This window comes from Nelumbo nucifera, chromosome 4 (assembly GCF_055504915.1).
Source record: "Nelumbo nucifera cultivar China Antique chromosome 4, China Antique-T2T, whole genome shotgun sequence".
NCBI classification, from domain to species: domain Eukaryota; kingdom Viridiplantae; phylum Streptophyta; class Magnoliopsida; order Proteales; family Nelumbonaceae; genus Nelumbo; species Nelumbo nucifera.
The window spans coordinates 17,834,927-17,860,078 of record NC_142652.1 but is presented as its reverse complement, the minus strand read 5'-3'; the positions used below and the strand labels follow the sequence as shown (position 1 = coordinate 17,860,078).

Sequence of the window (25,152 nt, the reverse complement as noted above, 5' to 3'; positions counted from 1 at the left end):
GGCCACGGGCCGCTCCCAAAGCCTAAGGGCAAAAATGCCGAGCTAACACGATCTCGGCGCAGCCAAACCCAATCGTCTCCAAGGTAGCTTGTCAAGGTGAGGAGTGTACGCAGCTCGGGTTTAAACCCCACCAAATGTGGCTAGTCCTAGTACAACGATTGAAGTAAAGAATGACCAACGGACAAATAGTTTGGGTGCACGTAGCAATCGACTCGTGCACCATGGAGGTGCCTTACTTCGTGTAAATAGCTCTAATAGCTTAGGTATCGAGATCACCTTAGCAAAGATACAAAGAGTTCATCATACTCAGAAGGAAAGAACTTTCATTGTCACTTCAAAAAAAAAAAGAGAAGAAAGAAGAAAAATAACAAATGCGGTAACCGAGCTAAACAGCTCAGGAAAGTTTGACTAACACAGGGCACAACCGCCCAACCAAAGACTTGTGAAAGATCAGGTTTATGACACCCGGAAGCCACCAGAAGCCCAGAGAAACGCCGCATCAAGGATCCGCCTCCTCATCCTCTGGGGAGTTAGGCTCCTCTTCCTCTGCTTGGTCCACCGTCTCAGGAGACAGACCCTTCATAGTAATGTCATCGAGGTTGAGTCCGGAGAACTTCTTCCGAACCAGCCACCGGCAAAGCTTAAACCCCGAGCGGTACAAACCCGAACCATACTCCGCCTGGAGGTCCTGAAATTTCTAGGAGTCTTTAAAATCCTAGACCGCTTTCTCTCGCTCAGCCTCCACCATCTGATCAAAGTTTCGAGTCCGATTTAGAAGAGTGGACTCCAAGTCCCGCACCTGCTGCCTAAGGAGCTCCCTCTCCGCCGCCATCCTCGATGATTCCTCCCTGTAACGTGTGCTCTCTTCAGAAAGCCGGGTGATTTAAGCCTCTTGGTCGTGGACGAGCAGCTCCTGAGACTTGCTCCCCTTGCGGGCTTCTGGTTGGAAGCCCGCTGGTCGAGGGCGTCGACGCGATGGATGCGCATCTGGAGAGCCATGGCATGGATGGAGGAATTCACCTGCTGACGGAAAAGAATTTCAGATGACAGCGGAAAAGGGCAAACCAAGAGAGAAAAAGGGAAAAAGGTCACTTACCACCATGCAATGGGCAGAGGCGAACGCAGAGAGGTCCCCGGGCTCCATGTTTCCCTACTGAGTGACCTCGTCATTAGTGATCGCCTTCCGGCTCCTCCAATGAGCCACCAGATAATCATTTACCCCTTCCTAGTTTCCCACTGGGAACTGGGGGTAAGGACAGGGCTGAAGGGGATTACAGGGAGCCTCCCCTGGTTGAGGGAGCTCGTTTCCCCCAGGGTTAATCCCACTAGCCCCCTCAGGTGGGGGCATCAGAACCTCGGGCGGAGGAGAGGGTAGAACCGGCTCGGCAGACCCAAACTCAGTACTTCCCGAAGGGAGGGTCCGGTCGGGGCGCGTCCTCTTCGCATGGCGTCTCTGGCTGCCCGAGAGAAGGCGGCGCGAATTGGCACTGGACATGATGGCTGCCAAAAGACCACAAGATATTAGTCCGACAAGAAACAAAATACATGTGTACACAATATTGTCACAAGGCACTATGCGACCTAAAAGGCCGACCTACCCGGGCTCAAGCATGCCTGCACGAGATTCTCCTCGGTCAAGTAGTCCGAGCAAAGGAAGCCTACCGACGCCCAGGACAGCATCGTTTTCCGAATTTCAGGGTCCAGCTCGGCCCCGGGGTCCTAGATGGCACCCCTCCAAGTAGTAGGGAAGGGCCACCCCTCGGGGTTACGGACCACAAAGTAATCCTGCTTCCAGGCGGGAATCTTATTCGGCAGCTCGTACAAGAGCTTATAGTCGCGGCGGGGAGAGAGGTAATAAAAGCGCCTCTCCAGAGGAACCCCAAGAGCAGCGTTCTTTATACAAAGGATAGAGACAAAAATATCAAGGTCCAAAGGAAGGCAGTACTCATAACACAGCAATATAGTCCCAACCATGTTTCGAATGTCGTTGTTCCTGAAAGATTACTATATCATTGGGACCATGCTCCCAAGGAAAGTTGTCAGTAGGGAGGCTGTAAACCAGGTCCCCAGGGAGGCGAAAGTAGCGGATCAGAGACCTGAGTCTCTCCGCTATCATCAAGGAAGGGCCAAAGGTATCAAGCTCCCTCCCCCTAGAAGTAGATGCCATGTCGCCAGAGGCCTCCCGAGCCTTCGGGATCTGCTCCCATGCTCCCGCCGAGCTCGAGGGAGCATCATCATCCTGGCTATTGCCCATGTGATAGGTGTGGTATGGGTACCCAGACATGGCTGACAGCGATTGGGACTCACCAGAGTAGACGGAACAGAGCAAACTGAGGAACTCGGGTAGACTAGGTGAAGTGCGCGACCTCAGAATCCAAAGACAGCAAGATGGCGTGGGAGAAAATAAGGCCCGAGGGGGCCCCCTATTTATAGTCTCCACCCTTTCAATTTGACGGCCCGGATCAAAGCAGATCCAACGGCCCGCGGGTGCCCGCCTTCTGAAAACTGAAGGCGATTGGCGGCACGTCTTCCACAATTAAGGTAGTTGCAGCTGCACGATGTTCGGAGTTAAAAGCCACCTCAGCACATTTTCGGAATCCGAAAAGTCAGGAAAATCAGAAAATCTCTTGATTCCAGCAAATGCATTTAATAAGGGCAGTCAATCAAGTTTGAATTTCGGTCAAATCAGTCCATCGCGCTTCATAGACTCCCCGCGCTAAGGCAGTACCCTTAGCTCGAGGAGTGGGGGGCTATTGATGAAGGATGATTTGACCCAACCTATGAAAAGGTGACACGTAGACGCTGACTCAGCATGAGCGACAGCCCAGCGTTGAAGCCCGGTGCGCCCAGGTGACGGGCCCACGAAACAGTCCGCTACGTTACAGCTCACGAGGGGAGGAGTCCGCTGCAATACGAACTCCGGGCTCCCCGTGCTATCTTTAAAGAGATACTCCGAGGCAACTGTAGCTCGCGAGCTAAAGTTATTAGCTCGCCTGAGCTCCCTAGAGAACGACTCATTCTGAGGACCAATTCCATCAAGGGTGATCCTGGAGTGTTTCAAGCTCGCCAAAAAATAGCTCACGAACGAGCCGCACTAGCGCTCTTCAAGAAGCTCTCGACTAACAGACCGTACCGGTCAGACTGCGCCATATCCTCTACTGACGGCGCAGTCCCAGTCCTTTCGATAGTCTGCGTCTATGTCTCTCAGCAGGCGAAGGCGTGCCTGCCACTTTGGAAACGTGTCACTCACCCGGGCGAAGCGTACGCCACAACGGCCACCTGCGCAGCCTTGGCAGGTAACGGCTGTGGCAGGGCTTAGTGGCGGTTATGCCCGACCTAATGTGAGTGTCCCTATAAAAGCCCTTAGGGCAGAAGAGAAACTTCTTCTTGAATCTCTGACCTCTTGAACATAGTGGTAACGCGCTATCCTCACTCTTAGCTTTCGTCTTTCCCTTGCTTCTACTGAGTACTGACTTAAGCATCGGAGTGTCCCCGCCGGGCAGCCCCCCAAAGGATTCTTCTTATTCTTCCCTGTCTCAGATGTCTTCGAGGGGCCACACGAATGCCAGTTAGGAGTGACCGGATTGCGCCGCATCAACTATAAATAGGGCACCATAGGGACCCAATTTTATAATTCACCATTAAACCCATCATGGAAGGAGAGAAACCCGTATTTTCTCTCTCCTCTCTCTCTCTTTGTAACCACCGCCGTTCTCCCTTAGACTTTCGGAGTTAGACCAATACTATTGTCTTACCAGAGCTGCTTGACATACATTTGTTAGGGCAAGTTTTTACATAATTCAAAATGTCAGATTTACCCTTTTAGACCACTCTAATTGAAGAATTTACAAAGTCTTCACTCTTTTCAATTTGACCCAAGTAATATTTTTAGCTAAAGTTAAAAGTTATTTCTTTTAGTATTTTCAGAAAATAATAATACATTAGGCCAACGCTTTCCATCTATAACAATGATGGAAAAGAGGTAACTGTAGTTTTTCTCAAAACTACAGGGTACGCTTTTTTCTTTACCCATCAAAATTTGTAAGGTGGGTTCCAGTCAAACATCTCCCGATAAAGTCTCATCATTTCTCATACTATCATCTGGAGATATTTCCAATATAAGGTCGGGATGTTATGTGGGGTACTGTGGGCACTGATGTGAACTCTTAGTCAAACCAGTACGCAGTGTCTTGTGGATAGCATATCCCGGTTCACCTTGTAGGGGCATCGATCCTCACTATTTCTATTTGGTTGCAATGGTCCAATGTGGCACAAGATCAAATGTACACATCTACGAGCTCTTTGTGTTATGTCTAGTAGGGTTTACCTTGCATCCTTCTTGGTCCCCATCCCCCAATTTGTCCCTACAACCTGGATCGTCTATTTCTACTAAGGCTCCATTTGGAAGGAGTATAAATACAAACATGTAGAGTGTAAAATTTTGTATTTGTACTGTATATATTTGTATTTGTGCTCCTTTCAAACTGAGCCTTAGGTTGTGTTTGATTGCAATCAAATAAATTTGTATTGATGCAAAATTATGATAATGCAAATGATTTGAGTTTAAATTCTGATATATTTTTGTCTCAAATTTTAATTTATTTTGTTTTGACTATAGTACAAATGAAGTAAATTAAGATCTGAAGCAGAATAAAGTAAAACCCAAAACAAAATTAAATGAGAATTTGCATTTTTTTCATTTGCACTTCCATACATTTGTATTAATGAAAATACAATTGCACTTCAACCAAACACATCCTAAAGGAAAATGGCATGCATTACATTTGGATGATATTAATGAAGAGGAGAAAAAAGATAGGGATATTTATGCAGGTAGCATGGTTTTCAAAACTGGACCAGATCGGATGGTTGGATCAAAAAAGCTGGGAACTGATCAGGTCTGTTTTACTCCAAAACCGTTATTTTGCCAAAAACCATTGATTTGGTCAATAAATCATCAACCGGAGCAGTCAAACCGTTCGAACTGTCCAAATCCAATGGTTTTGAATGTTTTTATTTTTTGTCAAAATGAGCCGTCCGTTCAATTTGAACAATCAAACCGTTAGACCCATAAAGCAGACCCCTGACCCGTTCGTTGTTCGGTTTAGTTTTAAAAACCTGGGTGGGTAGAAAGTAGTAGGTAAACATAAATGAGGTACCTAAATATGACAACATAATTATTGTAAAGGAATTTAAATTCTAGCGGGAAACGCTGTTTTTGGCATGTTTTCACGAAATCAATTTCCATTATTATTATTTTTTATTCTAAGAATCATTTGTAAGTTTGTTGTATATATTGGCAGGTTAAAAATGGCAAAAGGACTTGAGCCTCCCCAAGGTTTTTTTTAAATACTAAAACATCCCCTCACCTTTTAAATTGGATTTAGACCTCCCTGTCAGTGATGTTAATGGACCCAGGCCTCCCTTTCCTTCCATATTTGTTAGTAAATGACATAATGTGCAATTTAGGCTCAATTTGAAAGGAATACAAATATAAATATGTAGGGTGTAAAACATTGTATTTTATATTATTTTATATATATTTATATCGTACATATTTGCATTTATACTCTTTCTAAACTGAGCCTTAAGCTCTTTTAAAAATACAGTTCTACCCTTTATTAAATTCTTACCCATTTCTTGCAACTTCCTCCAGAAGAAAACCAGTCGTCCTGATTAAAACTCTAGCAATGAAACAAATAACAGAAAATGCAATCGAATAAGATGAATCGGCAGGAAAACAAAGAAGTAGGGCTTGTGAAGATAAGAACTGTGGAGAGAAGAACAGGGTGGAAGAGTTCTTCCATATTTTCTGGCGAATACATGATGCCATTAATTATTTTGAAGAGGTGAAGGCAAAAGAAAGGAGTGACTATTAGATATTTTACCAGTTTTTTCACCATTCGTTTTCTTGTTCGGTGATATGGAACTGCAACTATTTCTCCAATTATATTTCCATTCAAACAATACAAAATCAATGAAAATGTAAAAACCCATAACAGATTCTGACTTCCCCATAGATAAAAAATAACTGATTTTTTTTGGAAAACTAAGAAAAATGAGACTGATTTCCCCATATGATTTCCTTATAAAAGTGCTAATAATTGGTCCATCTATCTTTTGCTGGAGAAACCCAAGAGTAATATAAAGGACAATCAAGTTTTTAATATTCCAATGGTGTAGACGATTGGAGTTTTTCACCCAATTTATTAAACCCATTTAATTCCAAATTTAATTCAAGGTATATTATTATTTTTCTTCTTCTATTAAAGAAAACGGTTTATGGATCCAAGATGGGAAATCTAAGTCCAATTTGAAAAATGAGGAGATGTTTTATTATTGAGAAAATTTATGATGCGAAAAAGATATGGTATGGAAAGAGTTTTGACCAATCAAAACTCACCCATGAATTTTGATAAATAACACTTTATTTATTACCATGTTTATGATTCCAGTTTATTGGTCAATTATTTTTCCAAGGTCATATCTTTTCCATATCATAGTTGAACCCTTTATTATTTAAGAGAAATCTTAGGGGAGGTTAAAGTGTTTTACCCTAAAAATATTTGTTGAATAAATAAAAATTATGCCAGAAATAGTGTTCTAAAGTGGGATGGACCACTCGTGGACCAGAATGACATTGGTCGAGCCTAGCACCACCCAATCACTATAATGCCAGGCCCAACCCATAGCCTCGTGCCATGTCTGAATTGCATTTTAAGACCTACAGGTTGATACATGGAATAAAAAAAGTTGGTCGTGCTAGTGTGACCCGTGCCCCAACACGGTACAGTTCAGCCCAACACGACATGAAGTTGGCATGCGATAGCTAGTTTGGGGCAAAATGACTTAAATGCCCCTAACAACTATATAATAGCTAGTTTGGGGGCATCTTAGTAATGTAATAATTAAGATTTTGAAAGGCAAAAATACTCTTTCCAATAATTATAAAATGGCTATTTTAAGGGTATTTTGAATAACTAAATTATTTCCAACTCTTATAAATACCTTTAGGGGTGCTCAAGGTTCGGTTAACCGGAACACGGGCCTTTTCTCCAAATTGAACCAGTAGTGTTGGTTTTTGGAAAACTGGTAACAAAAGTCGAACCGAAGTTGATCGGTTAACCAGTTGATTGGTTCAGTTAACCACCAGTCAGGTTCATCAGTTTTTCAGTTTTTTTATTTTCATAATATTATATAATAAATATAAAATGTTATATTATATTATAAATAATAAATAATATATTATATATTACAAATATATATTTATAATATAATATAAAATCTATATGAAAAAAATATATAATATACATACATACATACATATGTATATTTGTGTGTGTGTGCATTTCGGTTAGTTCGGTTAATCGTCAATTTTTAATATTGGTTAATAAAAACTAGACCGGAATTTTCAGTTTGGTCTCATTGGTTCGGTTCAATTTTTCATTTTTTCTTGATCACCCCTAAATACCCTTACCTTCCCTTATTCTCATAACCCCAATTTTTGTACTCTCTCATCCTCCTAGTCACTTTCTCCCTAGTCCCTAATTCTTAACTTTATCTAAATTTTAACAAAAAAGGCTTGCTCAAGTGTCTCAGTTAACAATTTGGGAGGCTTAGAAGCTTCATAAGTTGAAATCAAGTTGAGATTTCAAACTGCCAAACCGAGTAAGTGGTAAGTAAATTTCATTTTTAGGGTTTTAATATTTCAAAATTTTTAAATGGATGGTTCTTCTCAAAATCCCTTTCCCTATAGCCTTGGCTTCAATGATGTCCAATCATAGTACAATAGCACCAATATGGATGTTAGTGGTACCGTTATCGATGAAGCCACCCTTGCCACTACTAGTGGTAGGGATGGCAAGAGAAAGACTAATGAAGAGCGGAATATGTTTATATAGAAACTATTGAGGGAAAGATAAAAAGAGGAGTTTGCATAAAATGTTGGAATGATTTTAGTTATAGTAGGAAAGGTGGTACTAGCCATTTGGCTAAATACATAGCTAGTCATTTGAAGAAAAAGGTAATGAAAATCAATCACAAATTGGGCAATAGACTTTTTGGTAATTTTGAATATTTACAAGAAAAATAATGCAAAGATTAGAAAAATATATTGTACATGCTAAATAACCAATTTTATTAGTTGAGAAACCTAGGCTTGAAAGATTTTTACAACAATCTATAAACCTATAATTCAAAAAAGTTTCTAGAAATACTATTAGAGAAAATGCTTTATTTTTTTATTCATATAAACAAAATTTAATTTCTACTTTGTCACATCTTAATTCTAAAATTTCACTTACATATGATATTTGGACTTGCAAGGCTGCAAATATAAAATCATTTATATTTGTGTCATGGGGCATTTAATTTATGAATCATGACTTTTACAAAAAAAATAGAAAAGAAAAGAATTTTAAGTTTTACAAGACTTAAAAGGCCATATATTGGTCTGGAAATTGTTGTAAGTATAAATATTTTACATACTTATGGTATTGAAAATAAAGTTCTTTTATGTGTATTAAAACTTCTAGAACAAGAAAACAAGAATTTAAATATTTATATAAAAATATAGGATAAAATAAAAAAATTGTATTAAATGTTTAACATAGATGGAATTTTACCTATTTTGTATTAGATAGTTGTATTTCATATAAAGACATTCTTATTAATTTTTATAATGAGAAAATGCCCCATGATTTTATAATTGATGATGATTGGGAAGTTGCAAATTGTATAAAAGATTTTTTTTTACAACTTTTTTATGATACAACTAATGTATTTTCAAGTGTTTATTACCTAACATATTGTATTTTAGTTAACTAGTTGTTTATAGTTAGTGAATAATTTAAAATAATATAGAATTGATTTAAAAGCATATGGTCTGGTTACTTGACCAATTCTCGATTTTTTTTTTTTTTTGTTTCGACCATTTGGTCTGGTTTGATTAGGAATGGCAACGGGGTGGGGTAGGGACAAGGAGTCTCCCCCCATCCCCATCCTCATGAAAATCCCCATCCCCATCATTGTCCCCGTTAGCGGGGACAAGGTTATCCCCATCCCTGTTCCCACAGGGATCCCCATTCCCTGTGATTTTTTATAATGTTAATCATTTTGTTTTTATTTTTTATTTTATTTAAAAAATAAAAATAAAATAATTAAAATTTATAATCTTATTAGAAAGGATTCAAACATATTCAACCATATTTTTAAAACTATTAATATATAAGCGAATGTGTACATATATATATATATATATATATATATATATATATATATATATATATAAACATATGCATACATATATACATATATGTTAGTGGGGATCCCACAGGGCGGGGAGTGCTCTCCTCGTCCCTGCTAACAAGGATGAAAATTTCCCCATTCCCATTCCATTTGGGGTGGATTCACACTAGGATCGAGAAAATGGAGAAAATTACATCCCTGCGTCAGGTCTTATTTTGAAAAACATGTAGAATAGCTTTAACCAATCAAAACCCATGTGAATTTTAATGATTATCACTTTTTTGATATTGGTTGATTGGTTGCAAATTTTTCACGCATCATAGTAAAATCCTTCATTGCCCATTTCCACTGATTCGAGTGCTTTATGATGATATAAAAAGTGCAGTAAATTCTTGATACAGGAGGATTAAGAGGCCTTAAGCTTTGCATTGAACATAATTAAGCAACATTACACTTTGACTGGTAATTAAACCTATGAAACAACCATTTGCTTAAGCAGTGTTACTGTTTTTCAGATAATAAACGGCTGAGATTAAACGCGGGATGACCATTTAAGCCCAGTACCAGCAGGGCTAACAACGTCATTTCACTTTTAAGCCCCGGGCAAGAAGATAACGAATGCCAAGATGGCAAAAAGCTAAGGCCCATGTTGGAGTTACGGGCAACTCGGGTAGCAACCCAGCCTGCCCGGGTATTCATCTCTGAACCAATCAGCGGCTCAGCAATTGTTGTCAAAGCTTGCATTCGGATTCGTAAATCGTAATTCCTTCCCTCGCACTCCATCTCCAAGCCTCCAACCATGGGAACCTTGGCCAGGCCCACGGCTCTCTACCACCGTCATATGCCCCAAACATTCAAGGGACGCCAGAGCCGCTCATTCTCGACGATCCGAGCTTCGTCAATCGGTGAAGAAAACCCGGTGCACAGACGAAAAGTGGTGTCCACGTTCTTAACAGCTTCACTGGCACTCGGACTTCAGGCAACCCCAATTGCTCTTGCCGAGAATTGGGGCACTCGGTCGTTCATCAAGGAGCGATTCTTCGAACCGGGGCTTTCTTCGGAAGACGCCGTGGCACGAATCCGACAGACAGCCGAGGGTCTGCACAGCATTAGGGGCATGCTGGAGACCATGTCATGGAGGTATGTCCTGTTCTACATTCGCCTCAAGACGGCCTATCTTTCTCAGGATCTCAAGAATGTCTTGACAATTATGCCGGAAAATCGCCTGGATTCTTATGTAAAGACGGCCAATGAATTAGTAGATAACATGGCAGAGGTACGCTTCTTTCTAATTCTAGCTGCTGTATTTGGTTTGATAGAAAATTGGATAGAAACCGAAAGTTGTTGGGCGAAAATTATTAGTGGCAGAAAAAAGAGATTTTATAAAACAATTCATAATTCAATGGCCCATGCAGGTCTCGAACCTGCGACCTTAAGGTTATTATAACGACGCTATAACCAACTGAGCTAATAAGCCACATTAAACCTTAAAACCGCTTAATTCTCTAATAGAATATACAATCCTTCAATAAAACAATTTTGGTATATATGGAGATAAATTACCTCAAGGTTGATTCTTTTGAGGCAAATTCTTGACTTTGAAATCTAGATTGTCAAACCACCACCACTACCAACAGAGTCTGTTTATCTTTAATTGATCTTTGATCTGAATATCTTTCATGTGAACTCATTCATTCTTGCTACTAGTGAGGCTTTCCCTCGAATGGTTTGTGATGTATATATATTTTTTTCTTACAGTTCGATTATTATGTTCGCACACCAAAAGTCTATGAATCATACTTATACTACGAGAAGACTTTGAAATCAATGGACGATCTTGTGGCAATGCTAGCCTAGAGTACTTATATATCGGCCGTGTCGTTTCGGCGATGAAGCTGGTAGTCTGGGTTTCGGTGCCTGCAGATTCCCTGAGCAACTGGTTCAGAGAAGCGAGATCTGTATCTCGTGCCATTAATTATCTCGCTTAGTTATTGTTCTTATGTTTTCTTTTCTTTTTTTTTTTCACAAATGCATATGGAATGAAGATAAAGTTACAGGTTTCCAATGAACCGTTGAATATCACTAGTTAAAAACGCACTTGATTCTGTCTCTGATGCCAAAACATCTAACACCACTGTAAGTGTAAATTAAAGATCCTTTCTTTATTCCAAGTAATTGATTAATTTATTTATTAAGACAACCTCTTTGATTAACTTGCAATTAATCTCGGCTTCAGGATTGGTAATTGAACTGTGAAATGAGTAGCAATGGAATACTGAATGAGTAAGCACTGCACTGCAGGGGTCATTTCATGGTGTTTTAATTTCAATTGAAATTAACGCGATGGAAGGAAAATAAATTCAATGATTTAAATATAAATCCAACAATCAAATTCTTGAAGAGGAGCATTCAGGCAAATACATATACATATACATAGAAAAAGAACACATGTAGCAGAAGACGTACGAAACTAGCACAAATTAAATAAACTGCCACTCTTGCAGATGACTATGCATGGATCGACATCAATTGTTCTCACGCGATATTACTTAAGGGCCGGGATGGATGGTCCTCTCACCAAATCAACGTCTTGAGATGGCAATGGATGATAGCAGGATTAGTAGTATAAACACCACAATTCCGATAAAGGAGCCGATCAAAGAGCCAGAGATGCGTTCACAGAAGGAGTTGAACTGTTGACAGATAGAGAACCAATTTGCCCGGGCATTGCCCTTGTGTGCCAGATACACAATTGCTGCTGCGGCAGAAGCTCCGGCCGTGAGTAGAGCCAGCATCGCCTGTACAAGCTTGAAATATTAATTAGAGCCTCTACCGTCACTCACTGTATGTATGTACATACGACATACGACATGCATGCATGCTTATTTCAAACTGAAACAATTAATTAATTAATTAATATAGTTTACCGCATCAAGGAAGGTTAACACTATCCTACTGCCTCTTGCTGAACTCCTGGCGATGTGGTAGATGGATAGAGGGAGAGAAAGAATGAGGTACGCACTTACAACTGCATTTGCAATCACAAAGAACCTGGTTTGGTAATATATAGGCGCCGCGCCGGCACACACAGAGATAGAGAGTAAGTTTCATAAAACAAATTTACATCTAGCTAATAAAGCAAGATATAAATTTAAGTTCACGTACGTAAAAGAAGGGAGATCGCTGTATTGAGCTTTGAATCGGATGAACTGTGTGAAGAAAGGGAGTGTCTCATTAGTTGTCCCCATGGCGATTGCACTTCCCAGTGTACCCGCAACCGCGACTAGCCTCAGAACCAAGTCTAGAATGGAGATCCCTCTGTTCAACCCTCGTCCTGGGGTTGAAGCCCTGGATGAAGCTTCTCCAACTTCAAGTGCTCCTGCTGCCTTCATTTTCCTGACGGCCGGACCGAAATTGCGCCTTCCAAGTTTAATTTCTGATCGATCGATCGATCAGGTTGTATATGCGGAATTCTGCAGATGTGAAGTAATGCTAATTATGCTAGTTGTTGATATTGATGGCCTGAAAGAGGTAAGGGAAGTTATGTATTTATACATACTAAGAACGCAATGACGCAACGTCACAGCCTGCATGCCACCAACAGTGTAAATTAAGCAAATATGTCGGATTTGACGCGCATATTAGGTTTAATTTAATTGCTGATCTTAAGTGGCAAAGGACCCTCCTTAATTCTCCTCCACTGGAGCCATGTTTTATCATGTGAAATGGTACTGACTAAAGTTAAGCTAGCTAGGACTTCATTTTTTAGGTCATTGCCGCACCTGCCCTTACTTGCTCTCTCTGCCTTTATTCTTCTTTCTTAATTGTATGTTCAATTCGAATTAAATATGTATCATCACCAATGCCTCTTTCTCTCTCTCTCTCCCTCTCTCCCCACTCCAACAAACCTTGCCCAAAATGGTAATGTATGTCTGTATAGTTGGATATTAATGTTGGTGTAGAAAAGAGTACAGTTTTATTTTATTAATTTTCTTCCTCTTAGGGGCCCGGACTATGGAAAGAAGAGAATGGGGTAGTTATTTGTTGTGTTGTGTTAGAAACCTGCAGAGTTATCTTATGGGCACATGAAGGTTGAGTGGGTGTGTATGTGTACATCCTAATCCACTTAGTTCTGTGAAACATTATTCATTAATCACTAGGGACAAGAAAAGTAGCGTCTTAATTTTGGGCAGAAATCTTGGAGAGTTCATCAACAGGAAAACAGATTAACTAGGGATATATCCTCTACACAATGCACTGTATTTCATTCATGGCCATGAGCTTTTTATTTTTTTGTCTTTTTAATTTCCATTCACAGCTTGCCAATGGATTATTATTACTTACTGCCTTCAGAAACTAAACAGAAAATATAACAGTTATGAATGCCTTGAATCTTTTAATTTGATTAGGTATTGAAAGCATTTAAATTTATGTTTCGAAAAGAGGAAAAGGCGCAGGAAACTAAACTTGAAAAGAGCGTGGTGGGTTTGGTGGTTTTTGGTTTATGTCTGCGTTGCGTTGAAGGTGATTATTCTAATATTTTTTTTTTGTGTGTGTGTGTGTGTTTCAGTAAACCATGCAAGTGGCTACTAAAATAGCACAGTAATGTAGTGTTTTTCAAAGATTCGCTAACCCCACTTGGTCATTGACCAATCACTAGTTGATTATCTTCGAGATTTTACCTCTAGCCCTCAAGTCCATCAATGAAGTCATCTTCTTTAATGCGTTTGGTTTTGCAGTAGTATTTTTCATCAGCTCCTCCAACTAATAAGAAGTGTGGGATTATTAACTCCCTGCAAAAGTTTCTCATCTTCCAATGGAGATTCGCACACTTAGAAGCTTCCCAATTTATTGAAACAATTTTACTCTTTCATTGGTTCCGCTTTCAGTCTTATTTGCTAGGTAAATTTACTGGTAAGGGACTTTCAAATTGTCGCTTACAATTAATAGATGTGAAAAATCTTTGCAAAGTTTATCCTCCAATGGAGATCTGTGCCCACAATGTCCTCCTTATATTCAACCTAGCTATGCCCAACTACTTCTAATGGCAATTTTACCGTGAAAACCTCTTGTGTGGTAAAATCTGTTTAACCAATTATTGTGATAATCTCACTCCTAACCGATTGCTGAATTTTGTTTGGAAGACTGGTATCTCTTAACTAAAAATGTTTATGTTCTTTTTTTTTCTCCCTTAAAAAAAGAATTTAATCAATAGGGGCTTAAAAATTGGTGGCGCATGTACTGTTTATGGGGTTGTGGAAGATGTGGATCACATCGTTTGTCTGGGGTTGGAGGACAATTCGATGTGGGACTGTTATTTCAGTGCTTATTGAGAGAGCACTTGGTTTTTTGTGAACCTTAAAACTAGTTTTCCAGTGCGATGAAATCTCTCCAAGTGGTAAATACTTTGTTCAGATCCATTGAAAGTGTCCTTGGTGGGGAGTTATTAGAATAAATTTTGATGCATCATGCGATTCTATTGGGTTCTGCAACATTGCTTGTATTTCTAGAAAATCATCATGGTGAGCTCTTTGATATGAAAGTGTATGTTTTAGGAATACTGCAATCAATCTTGTTGAAGCGTGGGCTGCATGGGAAGCCCATAATCTTGCACTCAATTTTAAGAACCAGCCTATCATCGCTAAGGGAAATTCAAAATTAGTTATCAATCAATTGTTTAAGGAAGCAGTGAATCTGCCTGGAGACTGAAGACTGTGATAGATGAGTGTATGTTGCTTAGTTTTCTTTTGGATCTTGGTATCTACTATCAGTATGTCTTCTGTGAGGCCAAAAATGCAGCTGACTGGTTGATGCTTAGGGTTGCCTAGGGAGATTGGGGTAATTTGCTTCTATTGCTCTTGGTGGGGTGCTATTCCCCATCTTGTGTAGGACTTTTCTGGATTTACCACACACACACAAAAAAAAAGGGATTTTAGACATCCATTGACCTTTCTACTGACTGCTATTAATATTGAGGAGAACCTCATGAAAGTTGGAGCAGGTTCTTTTTTTTTTTTTTCTTTGTTCTTGTATTTTTACAAAGTCACAAAGTCAAGATATATTTCCTTTTCCTTGTCCTTTCAGTTTTTTTTTTTGTTTTTGTTTTTCTGTCTTTATTTATTTAATTAATCAATTATCAAAGTTTTGGATAACATGATTCCAAAGGCTGAGTTTGATTGTATTAACCGAAAGAAAGAATATAAGAAACAAGTACAAAATTGTTTCATGAACCATCCTTGGTTAGCATAAAGTATTAAAGTCAAATCCTTTATTATTAGTCCATTTTCTGTACACAAGTATTTTTTTTCAAGTAAACCAATGAGATAGTCCCAAATCAAAGTAGTGTAGTCCATGTCAGGTTGAAAGGGAAGTTATTTAACTATGAACAAGAATGCTCAAAGATTCAACCTTGAAGTGTAGTTCATCCACATCCAAAAGAGTAGCCAAGCTGCTGATTGATTAGCTAACTAATGAGGATCATCTATCGACACCAGCTCCTTGGTTGGAGGCTGGATTACATCCTTCTAGCTGATGTAGTAGGTAGTGATTTTCCTATGTTTTCTAAGTTCTTTCTACTTTTCATCCCTTTTCTAACAAAAGAAAAAAAGAAAAATCAAAAAATACATTCCCGTCAAAGTTTGAGTGCTAACTTAACCTTAATACCTGCTCCAACCTTATGGAGAACACCGTTTAGTGTTCATCTTTCACAGTTAATATGGCTTCAACCACACTTCGACGTGGAAATATATCATTGGTTGGTATGAGGAAACATTCACTTATCTATACCACAAACCCTTTTTCAGCTGCCACCCGTAGGGATGATGTGGCCAGTTCAAATCATTCACCAAGGGCAAGAAACAGGGGACCTTCTACCTGTTCGATTTTCCAATTCAGCCCACTGTTCTACACCACCTTTTATTAATTTTTTTTCGGTTGTATTAACTGTAGAGAATGTTTTTTACATATTTACAAGGAGGACTTTTCTGACCATTTGTCAAGATACTTGGCTCCCCGAACTTTGTTTTGCAACAAATACCTCCCAACCTTGATTACAGCGGCATTTGATCCAAGTCTCCACTAGAAACCTTACAGGCTGAGCCAATCGGCACCGTCCTCTACCTCTTTATTAATGGGACCATGTGGGGAAATTTTTTTAACGTAATCGACATGGAATATTCCATTCCCATTCAGCTTTCTTGTTCAACCAGCAGAGTGTGTTAAACTGTGTTAGGCTTCTTTTTAGGTCAATCCACGCCCATTATTAAGAATTGGGCCTAAAGTCCAATATTGATATGTATGTTTGTAGTTGGATCCCGTCCAAAAAAAAAAGTCTGAAGCTTTAAAGTTTTGGGCCCAAACCCAATTGGAAGGAACCAATGGATCTCAAGACACATTTACCTTCAATATAGTTTAATTTCACTTGCATATATGAGCAAAGATAGGATGCAAACGGATCGGATCGGATTTAAATCAATATATATCTGAATCTGATTCAATACTACAAATTATAGATTTGATCCAATCCAAAGATCCAATTAAATTTTACAAACATTGATCCGAATTTGAATTCAATAGGATGTTGGATATCTGAATCTGATCTGATCCAGTTTAAATTAAAAAAATTAATAAATTATTAAAAGAAAAAGAAAATATAATAATTCAAATAAATTAAAACAAAAATACAAATATTTTATCAATTATTTTTTATGATGCGCGATTCGGTCTGTCCTAGCTGCCAGTAACCTTGCCTCTGACGGAACTGAAGATGCCTGAAACAAGGAAGAAACTGGAGATTTCTGGGGAGGGACCCGGTAAGAACACTCCGAATCTCAAATTAGTGCTTTTGAAAAGGCAAGGGGAAATAAGGGACTTCAAGACCAGAAGGCACAAAAATCACATACCTCCTTCTTTGGGGGAAGGGGGTCTTTTATAATCACCCTGGTACACTCACTCCCATACCTCTACCAGATCGGGTATCATCACCTCTGCCAGATCGGGTGTCATCACCTCTGCCAGATGCCAGATCAAGTGTCATCACCTCTGCCAGACGCCAGATCAGGTGTCATAGCCGCCACTGCTTTCCCTGTCAGGGCAGTCTCTGCAACGACTTGAGATGGCGGTAGCAGGTGGCCGTTGGAGTGCGGCTGTCATGTGTCAGACCCCTAATCAGTCAAGCGCACCGCCTCAGAATACGGACTTCTTTGGTGTCAGGTACAGTTGTTCAGCCATGCGACCTGGAGCCAAAGTGTCGGAGTGGTATGCGAGGTGAAGTCTTGAGTTCGGATAGAAGTGTGGCCCGAACTGCCCCGAGGTGGGTCAGCCCGAGTTTATGCCCTTTGCGCTTCTTGTAAGGCTCAGGGACTCTAAGGGAGAGCTTGGGCTCCTCCCTGGGGAGCTCGGGTCGTGGGTTCCTCTTTGGGGGAGCTCAGGGCTCCTTTTCTTGGAGCTCGGGTCGTGGGCACATTATTGTGCCAAGCTGGCGCTCCTGCCAGGTCACCCTCGGTTGCTTCCACGTGTCGCACGGCCAAGGGGTCGGGCCAAATCTCCCTCCATCAATTGCCCCCCACTCCCAGTGCCTGGGGTCCTGACCCGGCGTGGGGAGTTCACGGGATGACGGGTGGATTTGCCTCATGATGCTTTGGCCTTTGTTTGGAGCTTCTCCGGTCTGACCTGCCTGTGCTTTCGGCCCGATCAGGGTCGGCTTCGGTTCGACCAGGGATCAATCCCGGGTTGCGTGCAGCTTACGCGCAGACGTCAAACGATTATAAATTTTCGGACGTCAAAAATTCGCGCTAAACTGATTTCACCTCGAGGGGCGCACAGCCGGTTTTGTTGGGAGACGTTGGATGGTTTTGATCTTGGCCGTTGATGCGCGAGTACAGTGGCTATAAATAGTGGGGGGGGGGCTGATCATTTTCCTTCGCCATTCTTTAGCATTCGTTCCTTGAGCTCACGTCCAAGGCTGTCATCTCACGTCATTCTTCGTAGTCCGGTAGCTTTCCCCCGGTGAGTCCTCAGCCTTTTCGATTCTTTTCCTTTCAACGTCCAGCTCGGGTAGCTTAGATAGTCTTCTAGGGGGGTCAGATGTTGGGTTCACGAACCGAGCTGCTGCCCCTAACAGCCTTAGTGAGTCCGAGGCGGGGCCCGAGGTAGAGTTCGAGGAAGAGCTCGAGGAAGAGTTCGAGCCCGTAGGCCGAGTCACCTCGGGTAGCTTGCCATCCACCTCCCATCGAGGTCGGATGCCAGATAAGTTCAGGCCTTCCACCAAGACGACCGAGAGACTTCGGTCCCTTATTGCTCAATATAACCTGCCCGAGGAGTATACTTACATTTTACCCTCGAGCGACTTCCCTTGGGAGCACAGTCCGGACGAGATCGTGATATTCCGGGAGTAGCTTGTTGCCGGGCTGCGCCTTCCTTTCCATCCCCTTATCATCGAGGTCATGAATCACTTTGGCGTTACTGTCGGTCAGCTCCACCCGAACTCCATTCGTAACCTTGTTGGGACCATCTCCCTTTGTTGCGAACACTGCCTTCCATTGGACCTGGAAATCTTTTCCGCCATTCTTATGCTCAAGAAGCAAGCAGGTCCCCTGCCCGGGCGTAGGCGGGCCTACTACTTGTCTCCTCGTCCGAGGTTCAAACTTTTGCACGACCTTCCGAATAAGGTCCCAGCATGGAAGCGGGACTACTTCGTGGTTCGAAGTGCTATGGGGTGGTCGTTTCCTACTGAGTGGGGGTTGGTTGTTCCTGATCCCGGTGCCACGTTAGATAAAGACACTGTGAAGGGCCTCCAGGACTGGGCCCGTCTTGGGCTCAAATGCCAAGACTACCTGACGGAGGCCAAGCTTATTCAGGCCGGTCTGAGTTCGGGTAGGTTTCTTGCTCAGAGGCTTGCTTTTGCTTTGTTTTTTATTCTCGTCTTTTGACGTCGAGCTCCTTTTTGCAGGTGTAATGGAGGCAGAGAAGATTCGAGGTGCGAGCTTGTTTGATGGTATGAGGAGGAGGAAGCGAGCTGCTAAGTGGGTCCGTGCCGATCCTTCCCGGGTTGCGGAGCCCGAGGCACCGAACCCTCCGAGAATGGCGCCTCCTAGGGAGCCCGAGGTGGCCCCTCCAGTTCAGGAAGCGGCAGGGGTCTCTTATGCCGATACTGCTTATACCAGGGTTGTGCCTTCAGGCTCAGGAAGTCAGGATGGGGTTGGGAGTGTGCTGACGCCGAGCTACGCTGTTCGAAAAAGTAAGAAGGCTGTTTGCCCTGAGGAGGTCGTAGCGTGGGCCGATCTTCCTCCGAATCACATAGGCGCGCGTGCTGCTTCTCACGCCATGGTGGTAAGTCGAAGTAGTTTTTTTTTTCATTTTTTTTTGCTACTCTCCTCTTGCCAGGCTGATTTGTTCTCGTTTTGGCAGGTGAACTCCTCTATCCACGCTCTAACACTCCAGGCGGAGAGGGACTTGAAGCGAGTGCAAACTGCCGAAGAGGCTTCCCACGCTACGCAAGTCGAGCTAACGAGGTCTCGGAGGGACAACAAGGCCTTAAGATCGGTGGTAAAACACATGGCGAACCTGAAGTTGGACCTGGAGCATTAGGTCGAGTACCTTCAGGATGATATCAGGGAGAAAACTGAGATCTTCTCTCAGGCCATCGAGGAGGCGAAGGTGAAGGCCGTCGACGATTACATCACTTCGCCGCGCTTTGATGACATGATGGTGGGCTCGTATAGAAGGGGTTTCAAGTTGAGCCAATGGATGATAAGGAGTACGTACCCCGAGCTCGACATTAGTGCCATAACCACTTCGCGCATCACTCCGGAAATGGTTGCCGCAGCTAATGATGACGCGGATTCCGAAGACGAAGCGGGACCTTCGGGTATTGTCGAAGTCTCTTTCGAAGGCGAGGAAGATGTACCTCCGGGCCTGTGAGCTAGTCGCTGTTTTTTTTTTGGAACGAAATGTAGACAAAGTATTTTGCAATGAAATGTCCTTTTCTTGGTTGTGTCGGGCACTGTCACTTTTCTCTTTTACCGAATTGACTATATTGCCGAACTGCTATGATTGGGCCCCGAGGCGAGTTAACATAGTAAGGCTATACGCCTGATCTTTTCTCCGCTTAGGTTGGTTAACATAGGCTGGAATTCGTTGATGAGGTGTCGAGGTCATCTTCAGCTCGGTATTCTGGCCCATACGGTGCCGAGGTCCTTGTTAGCTCGGCTTTCTGGCCCTTAGGCTCTAGTAGTGGCTCATGGCCTGCTTAGTTTGATAATTTATAGGTAATATCGTCTTAAGTTGACGATGTTCCATGCCCGGGGTATCTGATTACCCTCCAGGGTCTCGAGCTCGTATGCTCCCCCGAGTGCTCTCTTTACTCAGAAGGGTCCTTCCCAGTTCGGCCCGAGTTTTCCAGCGCCGGGCTCAGGTACCATGACCTTGCGGAGAACCAGGTCACCGACGCGGAAGTTTCGTCTCTTGACTCTGGCGTTGTAGTACCGAGCTACCCTTTGCTGGTACGCTGCGGTCCAGATGTATGTGAGGTCCCTCACCTCGTCAAGCAAGTCGAGGTTGGTACGTAGCTCGTCGTTATTAGTATTGTCGTTGTATGCTTCCAACCGAAGTGAGGGGATTTCGATTTCGACCATAGGTGGCGGTCTTCTCTGTAGTTCGGTATGCCCATAGGACGCTGGGCAGCTCGTCTGCCCATAATCCTTTAGCTTGGTCTAGCCTAGCTTTTAGTCCCCGGAGGATAACTCTGTTCGTGACTTCTGCCTGACCGTTTGCTTGTGGGTGCACAACCGACGTGAAGTTTCGCCAGATCCCCATGTCTTGGCACCACTCTTGGAATTTGATGTCCTCGAACTGCTTGCCATTGTCGGAGATCAGCACCCGAGGTAGCCCGAAGCGGCACACTATGTTCTTCCAGAAGAAGTTCTGGACGTTTCGAGTTGTGATGGTTACGAGAGTTTCAGCTTCAACCCACTTGGTGAAGTAGTCTACTGCCACTACTAGGAACTTCCTTCCTCCTGTTGTTGGCGGGAATGGCCCGAGTAGGTCGATACCCCAGTGTGCGAAGGGCCATGGGTTGGTGAGGTACTTGAGGTCGGCGACGGGCCGGTGGTGAATATTGGCGTGCTTTTGGCACTTATCGCACTTCCTGACTAGCCCGACGGCGTCTGCTTTCATTGTTGGCCAATAGTACCCTTGTCGTAGTGTTTTCTGAGCGACGGCCCTGCCCCCTAGGTGTCCGCTACATAGGCCTTCATGAATGTCGTGGAGTACGAGCTCAGCTTCGGGAGGCCGCAAGCAGCGCAGGTAGGGGAGCGTGTAGGATTTTCGGTACAACCGTCCGTCTATTATGACGTACTTGGCTGCCTAGCGCTCTACCCTCCTGGCGGCGTTACGGTCTGCGGGGAGGGTTCCGTGTAGCAGGAAGCTCGCGAGTGGATCAATCCAGATCGGTTCTACTTGGGCGACAGGAGCGACCTCCTTTGCCCCCTGGAGAATGCTAGGACGAGGTAAGTCCTCTATGTACACAGTTCTCATGGTGTTGTCACTAGTGCTGGCTAGCCGGGATAGGGCGTCGGCCTCAACGTTCTCCGACCTCGGGATTTGCTTGATGAAGTGTGAATGAAAGCTAAGTAGAGCCTCTTTCACCTTTGCCAAGTAAGCGACCATAGTTGGCTCGCGGGCTTCGTATTCCCCTGTAACTTGGTTGACCACAAGCTGGGAATCGCTGCAGATAACTATGTGTTTTGCCTTTACCTCTTGCACCAGGGCTAGATCGGCTATCAACGCCTCGTATTCTGCCTCATTGTTGGATGCCGCGAACTCGAAGCGTAGCGTGTACTCCAGTTTCGTGCCACTCGGACCGTAAAGAACTACACCGGCTCTGCTGCCCTGCTGATTTGAGGAGCCATCTACGTGAAGGATCCAGGGCTCTTCATCCTAGTTCGCGCTCGGCCTAACCAGGAGAGATACCGAACTGGGTGCGACCTCACGGGGCTCAGACTCAATCGGCCTCGGAGCACCGAGCTCACCCTAACTGGGAGCCTCATGCTCAGTCGGGCTGAGGACCTCGGAGCTGAACGTGCATTCTGCAACAAAATCCGCAAGGCTTGGGTTTTGATAGCGGTTTGTGGCTTGTACTGGAGGTCGTACTCACTGAGTTCGATGGCCCACTTCATCAATCGACCAGAGACCTCGGGCCCGAGTAATACTTGCCTCAAGGGTTTGTCGGTGAGGACGATGATGGTATGGACTTGGAAATACGGATGGAGTTTGCGGGCCGCAATGACCAGCGCATAGGTTAGCTGTTCTATCACCGGATATCTCGTTTTTGCTCCTTGCAATATTTTACTAATATAGTAGATGGGTCGTTGGACCCGATCTGCTTCCTTTTCCAGTACCGAACTGACCACTTTGTCGCTTGCCGAGAGGTACAGTTCTAAAACATCACCCTCTTCGGGCCATGTCAATACTGGGATACTGGCGAGGTATCTTTTGAGCTTGTCAAATGCGAGCTGGCATTCCAGGTTCCACCCAAACCCTTTGCCTTTTATTGCCTTGAAGAAGGAAAGGCAACGGTCGGCTGATTTAGACATGAAACGGCTCAGAGCGACTATTCTGCCGTTTAGCCTCTGAATCTCTTTCACTTTTCGGGGTGGTCTCATATCTAGGATGGCTTTTATTTTGTCCGGGTTGGCCTCAATACCGCGTCGGTTGACGATATACCCTAGAAACTTACCCGAGGTGACACCGAAGACACACTTATTTGAGTTTAGTTTCATGTTAAATTGATGCAAAATTTGAAAGACAGAATGCAAGTCTTGTATTAATTCATGCAAAAACTGTGTCTTGACGACCATGTCGTCTACATAACATTCTATCTTTGTGCCAATTAAGGGTTGAAACAACTTATTCACAAGCCTTTGAAAGGTTGCCCCAGCATTTTTCAGTCCGAAGGGCATAACCTTGTAGCAGTATAGGCCGAACTCGGTTATGAAGGCGGTTTTTTCCTCGTCGGATGGGTCCATCCTGATTTGGTTGTAGCCCGAGCAGGCATCCCGGAAGCTTAGCAACTCGTGTCCCGAGGTCGCGTCCACTAGGAGGTCAATCTTTGGGAGGGGGAAGCAATCTTTTGGGCAAGCTCGGTTTAGGTCGGTGTAGTCGACGCACATGCGCCACTTGCCGTTTGCCTTTTTTACCAAAACTGGGTTGGCCACCCAGCTCGGGTAATGAACTTCCCTTATGAAGTCTGCTGCGAGGAGCTTCTCGACCTCCTCATCGACCGCCCTCCAGCGCTCTGGGGCTAGGTTGCGTTTCTTTTGTCTAATGGGCCTAACTACAGGGTCAGTATTCAGCTTGTGAGTTATAAGGTCGGGGTTTATACCGGGCATCTCTGTCGCGGACCATGCAAAAATGTCTAAATTTTGGAGTAAGAAACTTACCAGTTCGATTCGTAGGGGTTCCTGGATGGAAGCACCGATCTGAAGCATCTGAGCTGGGTCTGCAGCTGAGGTCGGAACAACGATTGTTTCTTCCATGGGTGCAACTCGTTCTTCGCCTTGCTCTGTAGGCCGCTCCAGTTCGATGTCGCCAGCCACCTTGGTCTTTCCCTTTAGGGCGGCAACATAGCACTTGTGGGACTCGAGCTGGTCGCCCCGCGCTACCTCCATACCGAAGTCTGTAGGGAACTTCATTGCCAAATGATAAGTGGAGACCACCGCTCGTAGGATATGGGTGATCGGCCGACCTATTATGGCATTGTATGGGGAGGGGGTTGCGACCACCAGGAAGTCGTGGTTGAGTCTGACTACGCAGGGCCATGTGCCAACTTCCACAGGTACTGTCACTTTCCCGAGGGGTCTGACTTCTTCTCTGCTAAAGCCCACCAAAGGAGTGTTTGCGGGTTTCAAGTCACTCCCCTGCAACTGAAGTTGGTCGAACGCGGCTTTGAAGAGAATATCTGCCGAGCTGCCCGAGTCAACCAGTACACGTCTGACCTCAACGTCATTGATCTTTACCTTTATGACGAGGGTGTCATCGTGGGGGTAATGAACCCCGCGCGCATCATCCTCGGTGAAGAATAAGGGGTCTTCCGTCCTCGGCTGCTTTGGGGGATTTTGTTCTTCTCTGGCGGCCTCACGGGTTGATGTCCGAGCTACTGCCGAGGTGCATCCTGCTACAATCGATCCTCCAATGATCACATGGATCGTTCCCCGAACAGGCCTTTCCTCCAGGGGCTGTTTCTGTGACTGTTCTGTTGGCCGGCTGCTGGACTAGGGGGCATCTCTGTTGTGCTCCCCCTGCCGACCTATCTTATTATTGTTATTATTATTATTATGTTGTACAAAATTTCTTAGGTACCTGCGACGGATAAGTTCCTCTATCTCGTCGCGGAGATTATTACAATGCTCGGTGCTATGACCATGGTCTCTATGAAAGCTGCAATACAAATTTTTGTTCCTCTCATTCGGGTTCCCTTTCAGACGAGGGGGCCACTTCACGTACGGGGCATCCTTGATCATCATCAGGATCTCAACCCGCTTTGTGTTCAAGGGTGTATAGTCCACCCGATCCGCCATGGGAGCTCAGAACGGCTGACTTGGCTTTGCAACCCGAGTTGAGTCTTTCTTCCTCCTGTTATCCTGGTTGGGGAGTTCGGTTTCCCTCTTCCTTTTTTCAAACCCGCCCTCAGTCGTCTGGTTGATCTCCTCCTCTGTCCTTATGAATCTGTCCGCGAGCTTGAGGAATTCAGCTATGGTCGTGGGCTGGCTGACCACCATGTGCCATTTGAATTCCTTGTGCGTCACCCCCCTCTTGGCTGCCGCGAGCTATACCGCGGGGTCTAGGCGCGGTATATGCAAGTACGCATCATTGAACCGTTTGATATAACCTCGGATGGATTCTCCTTCC

The 25,152-nt window shown here is 43.7% G+C and overlaps 2 protein-coding genes across 2 annotated transcripts; one reads left to right on the top strand and one right to left on the bottom strand.

Moving 5' to 3' along the window:
• The first annotated feature begins 9,968 nt into the window (after positions 1-9,968).
• On the top strand, positions 9,969-11,446 carry PNSL2 (PsbQ-like 2). The gene is made up of 2 exons (XM_010259992.2): positions 9,969-10,522; positions 11,005-11,446. The coding sequence occupies exons 1-2, from the start codon at positions 10,046-10,048 to the stop codon at positions 11,101-11,103; spliced, it is 576 nt and encodes a 191-aa protein (XP_010258294.1). The 5' UTR covers positions 9,969-10,045; the 3' UTR covers positions 11,104-11,446.
• An 89-nt stretch (positions 11,447-11,535) lies between these two features.
• On the bottom strand, positions 11,536-12,943 carry CASP5 (casparian strip membrane protein 3). The gene is made up of 3 exons (XM_010259993.2): positions 12,412-12,943; positions 12,174-12,297; positions 11,536-12,044 (listed from the first exon to the last, which is right to left on the bottom strand). Exons 1-3 carry the CDS (start codon positions 12,636-12,638, stop codon positions 11,829-11,831), a joined length of 567 nt encoding a protein of 188 aa, XP_010258295.1. The 5' UTR covers positions 12,639-12,943; the 3' UTR covers positions 11,536-11,828.
• Positions 12,944-25,152: the final 12,209 nt, after the last annotated feature.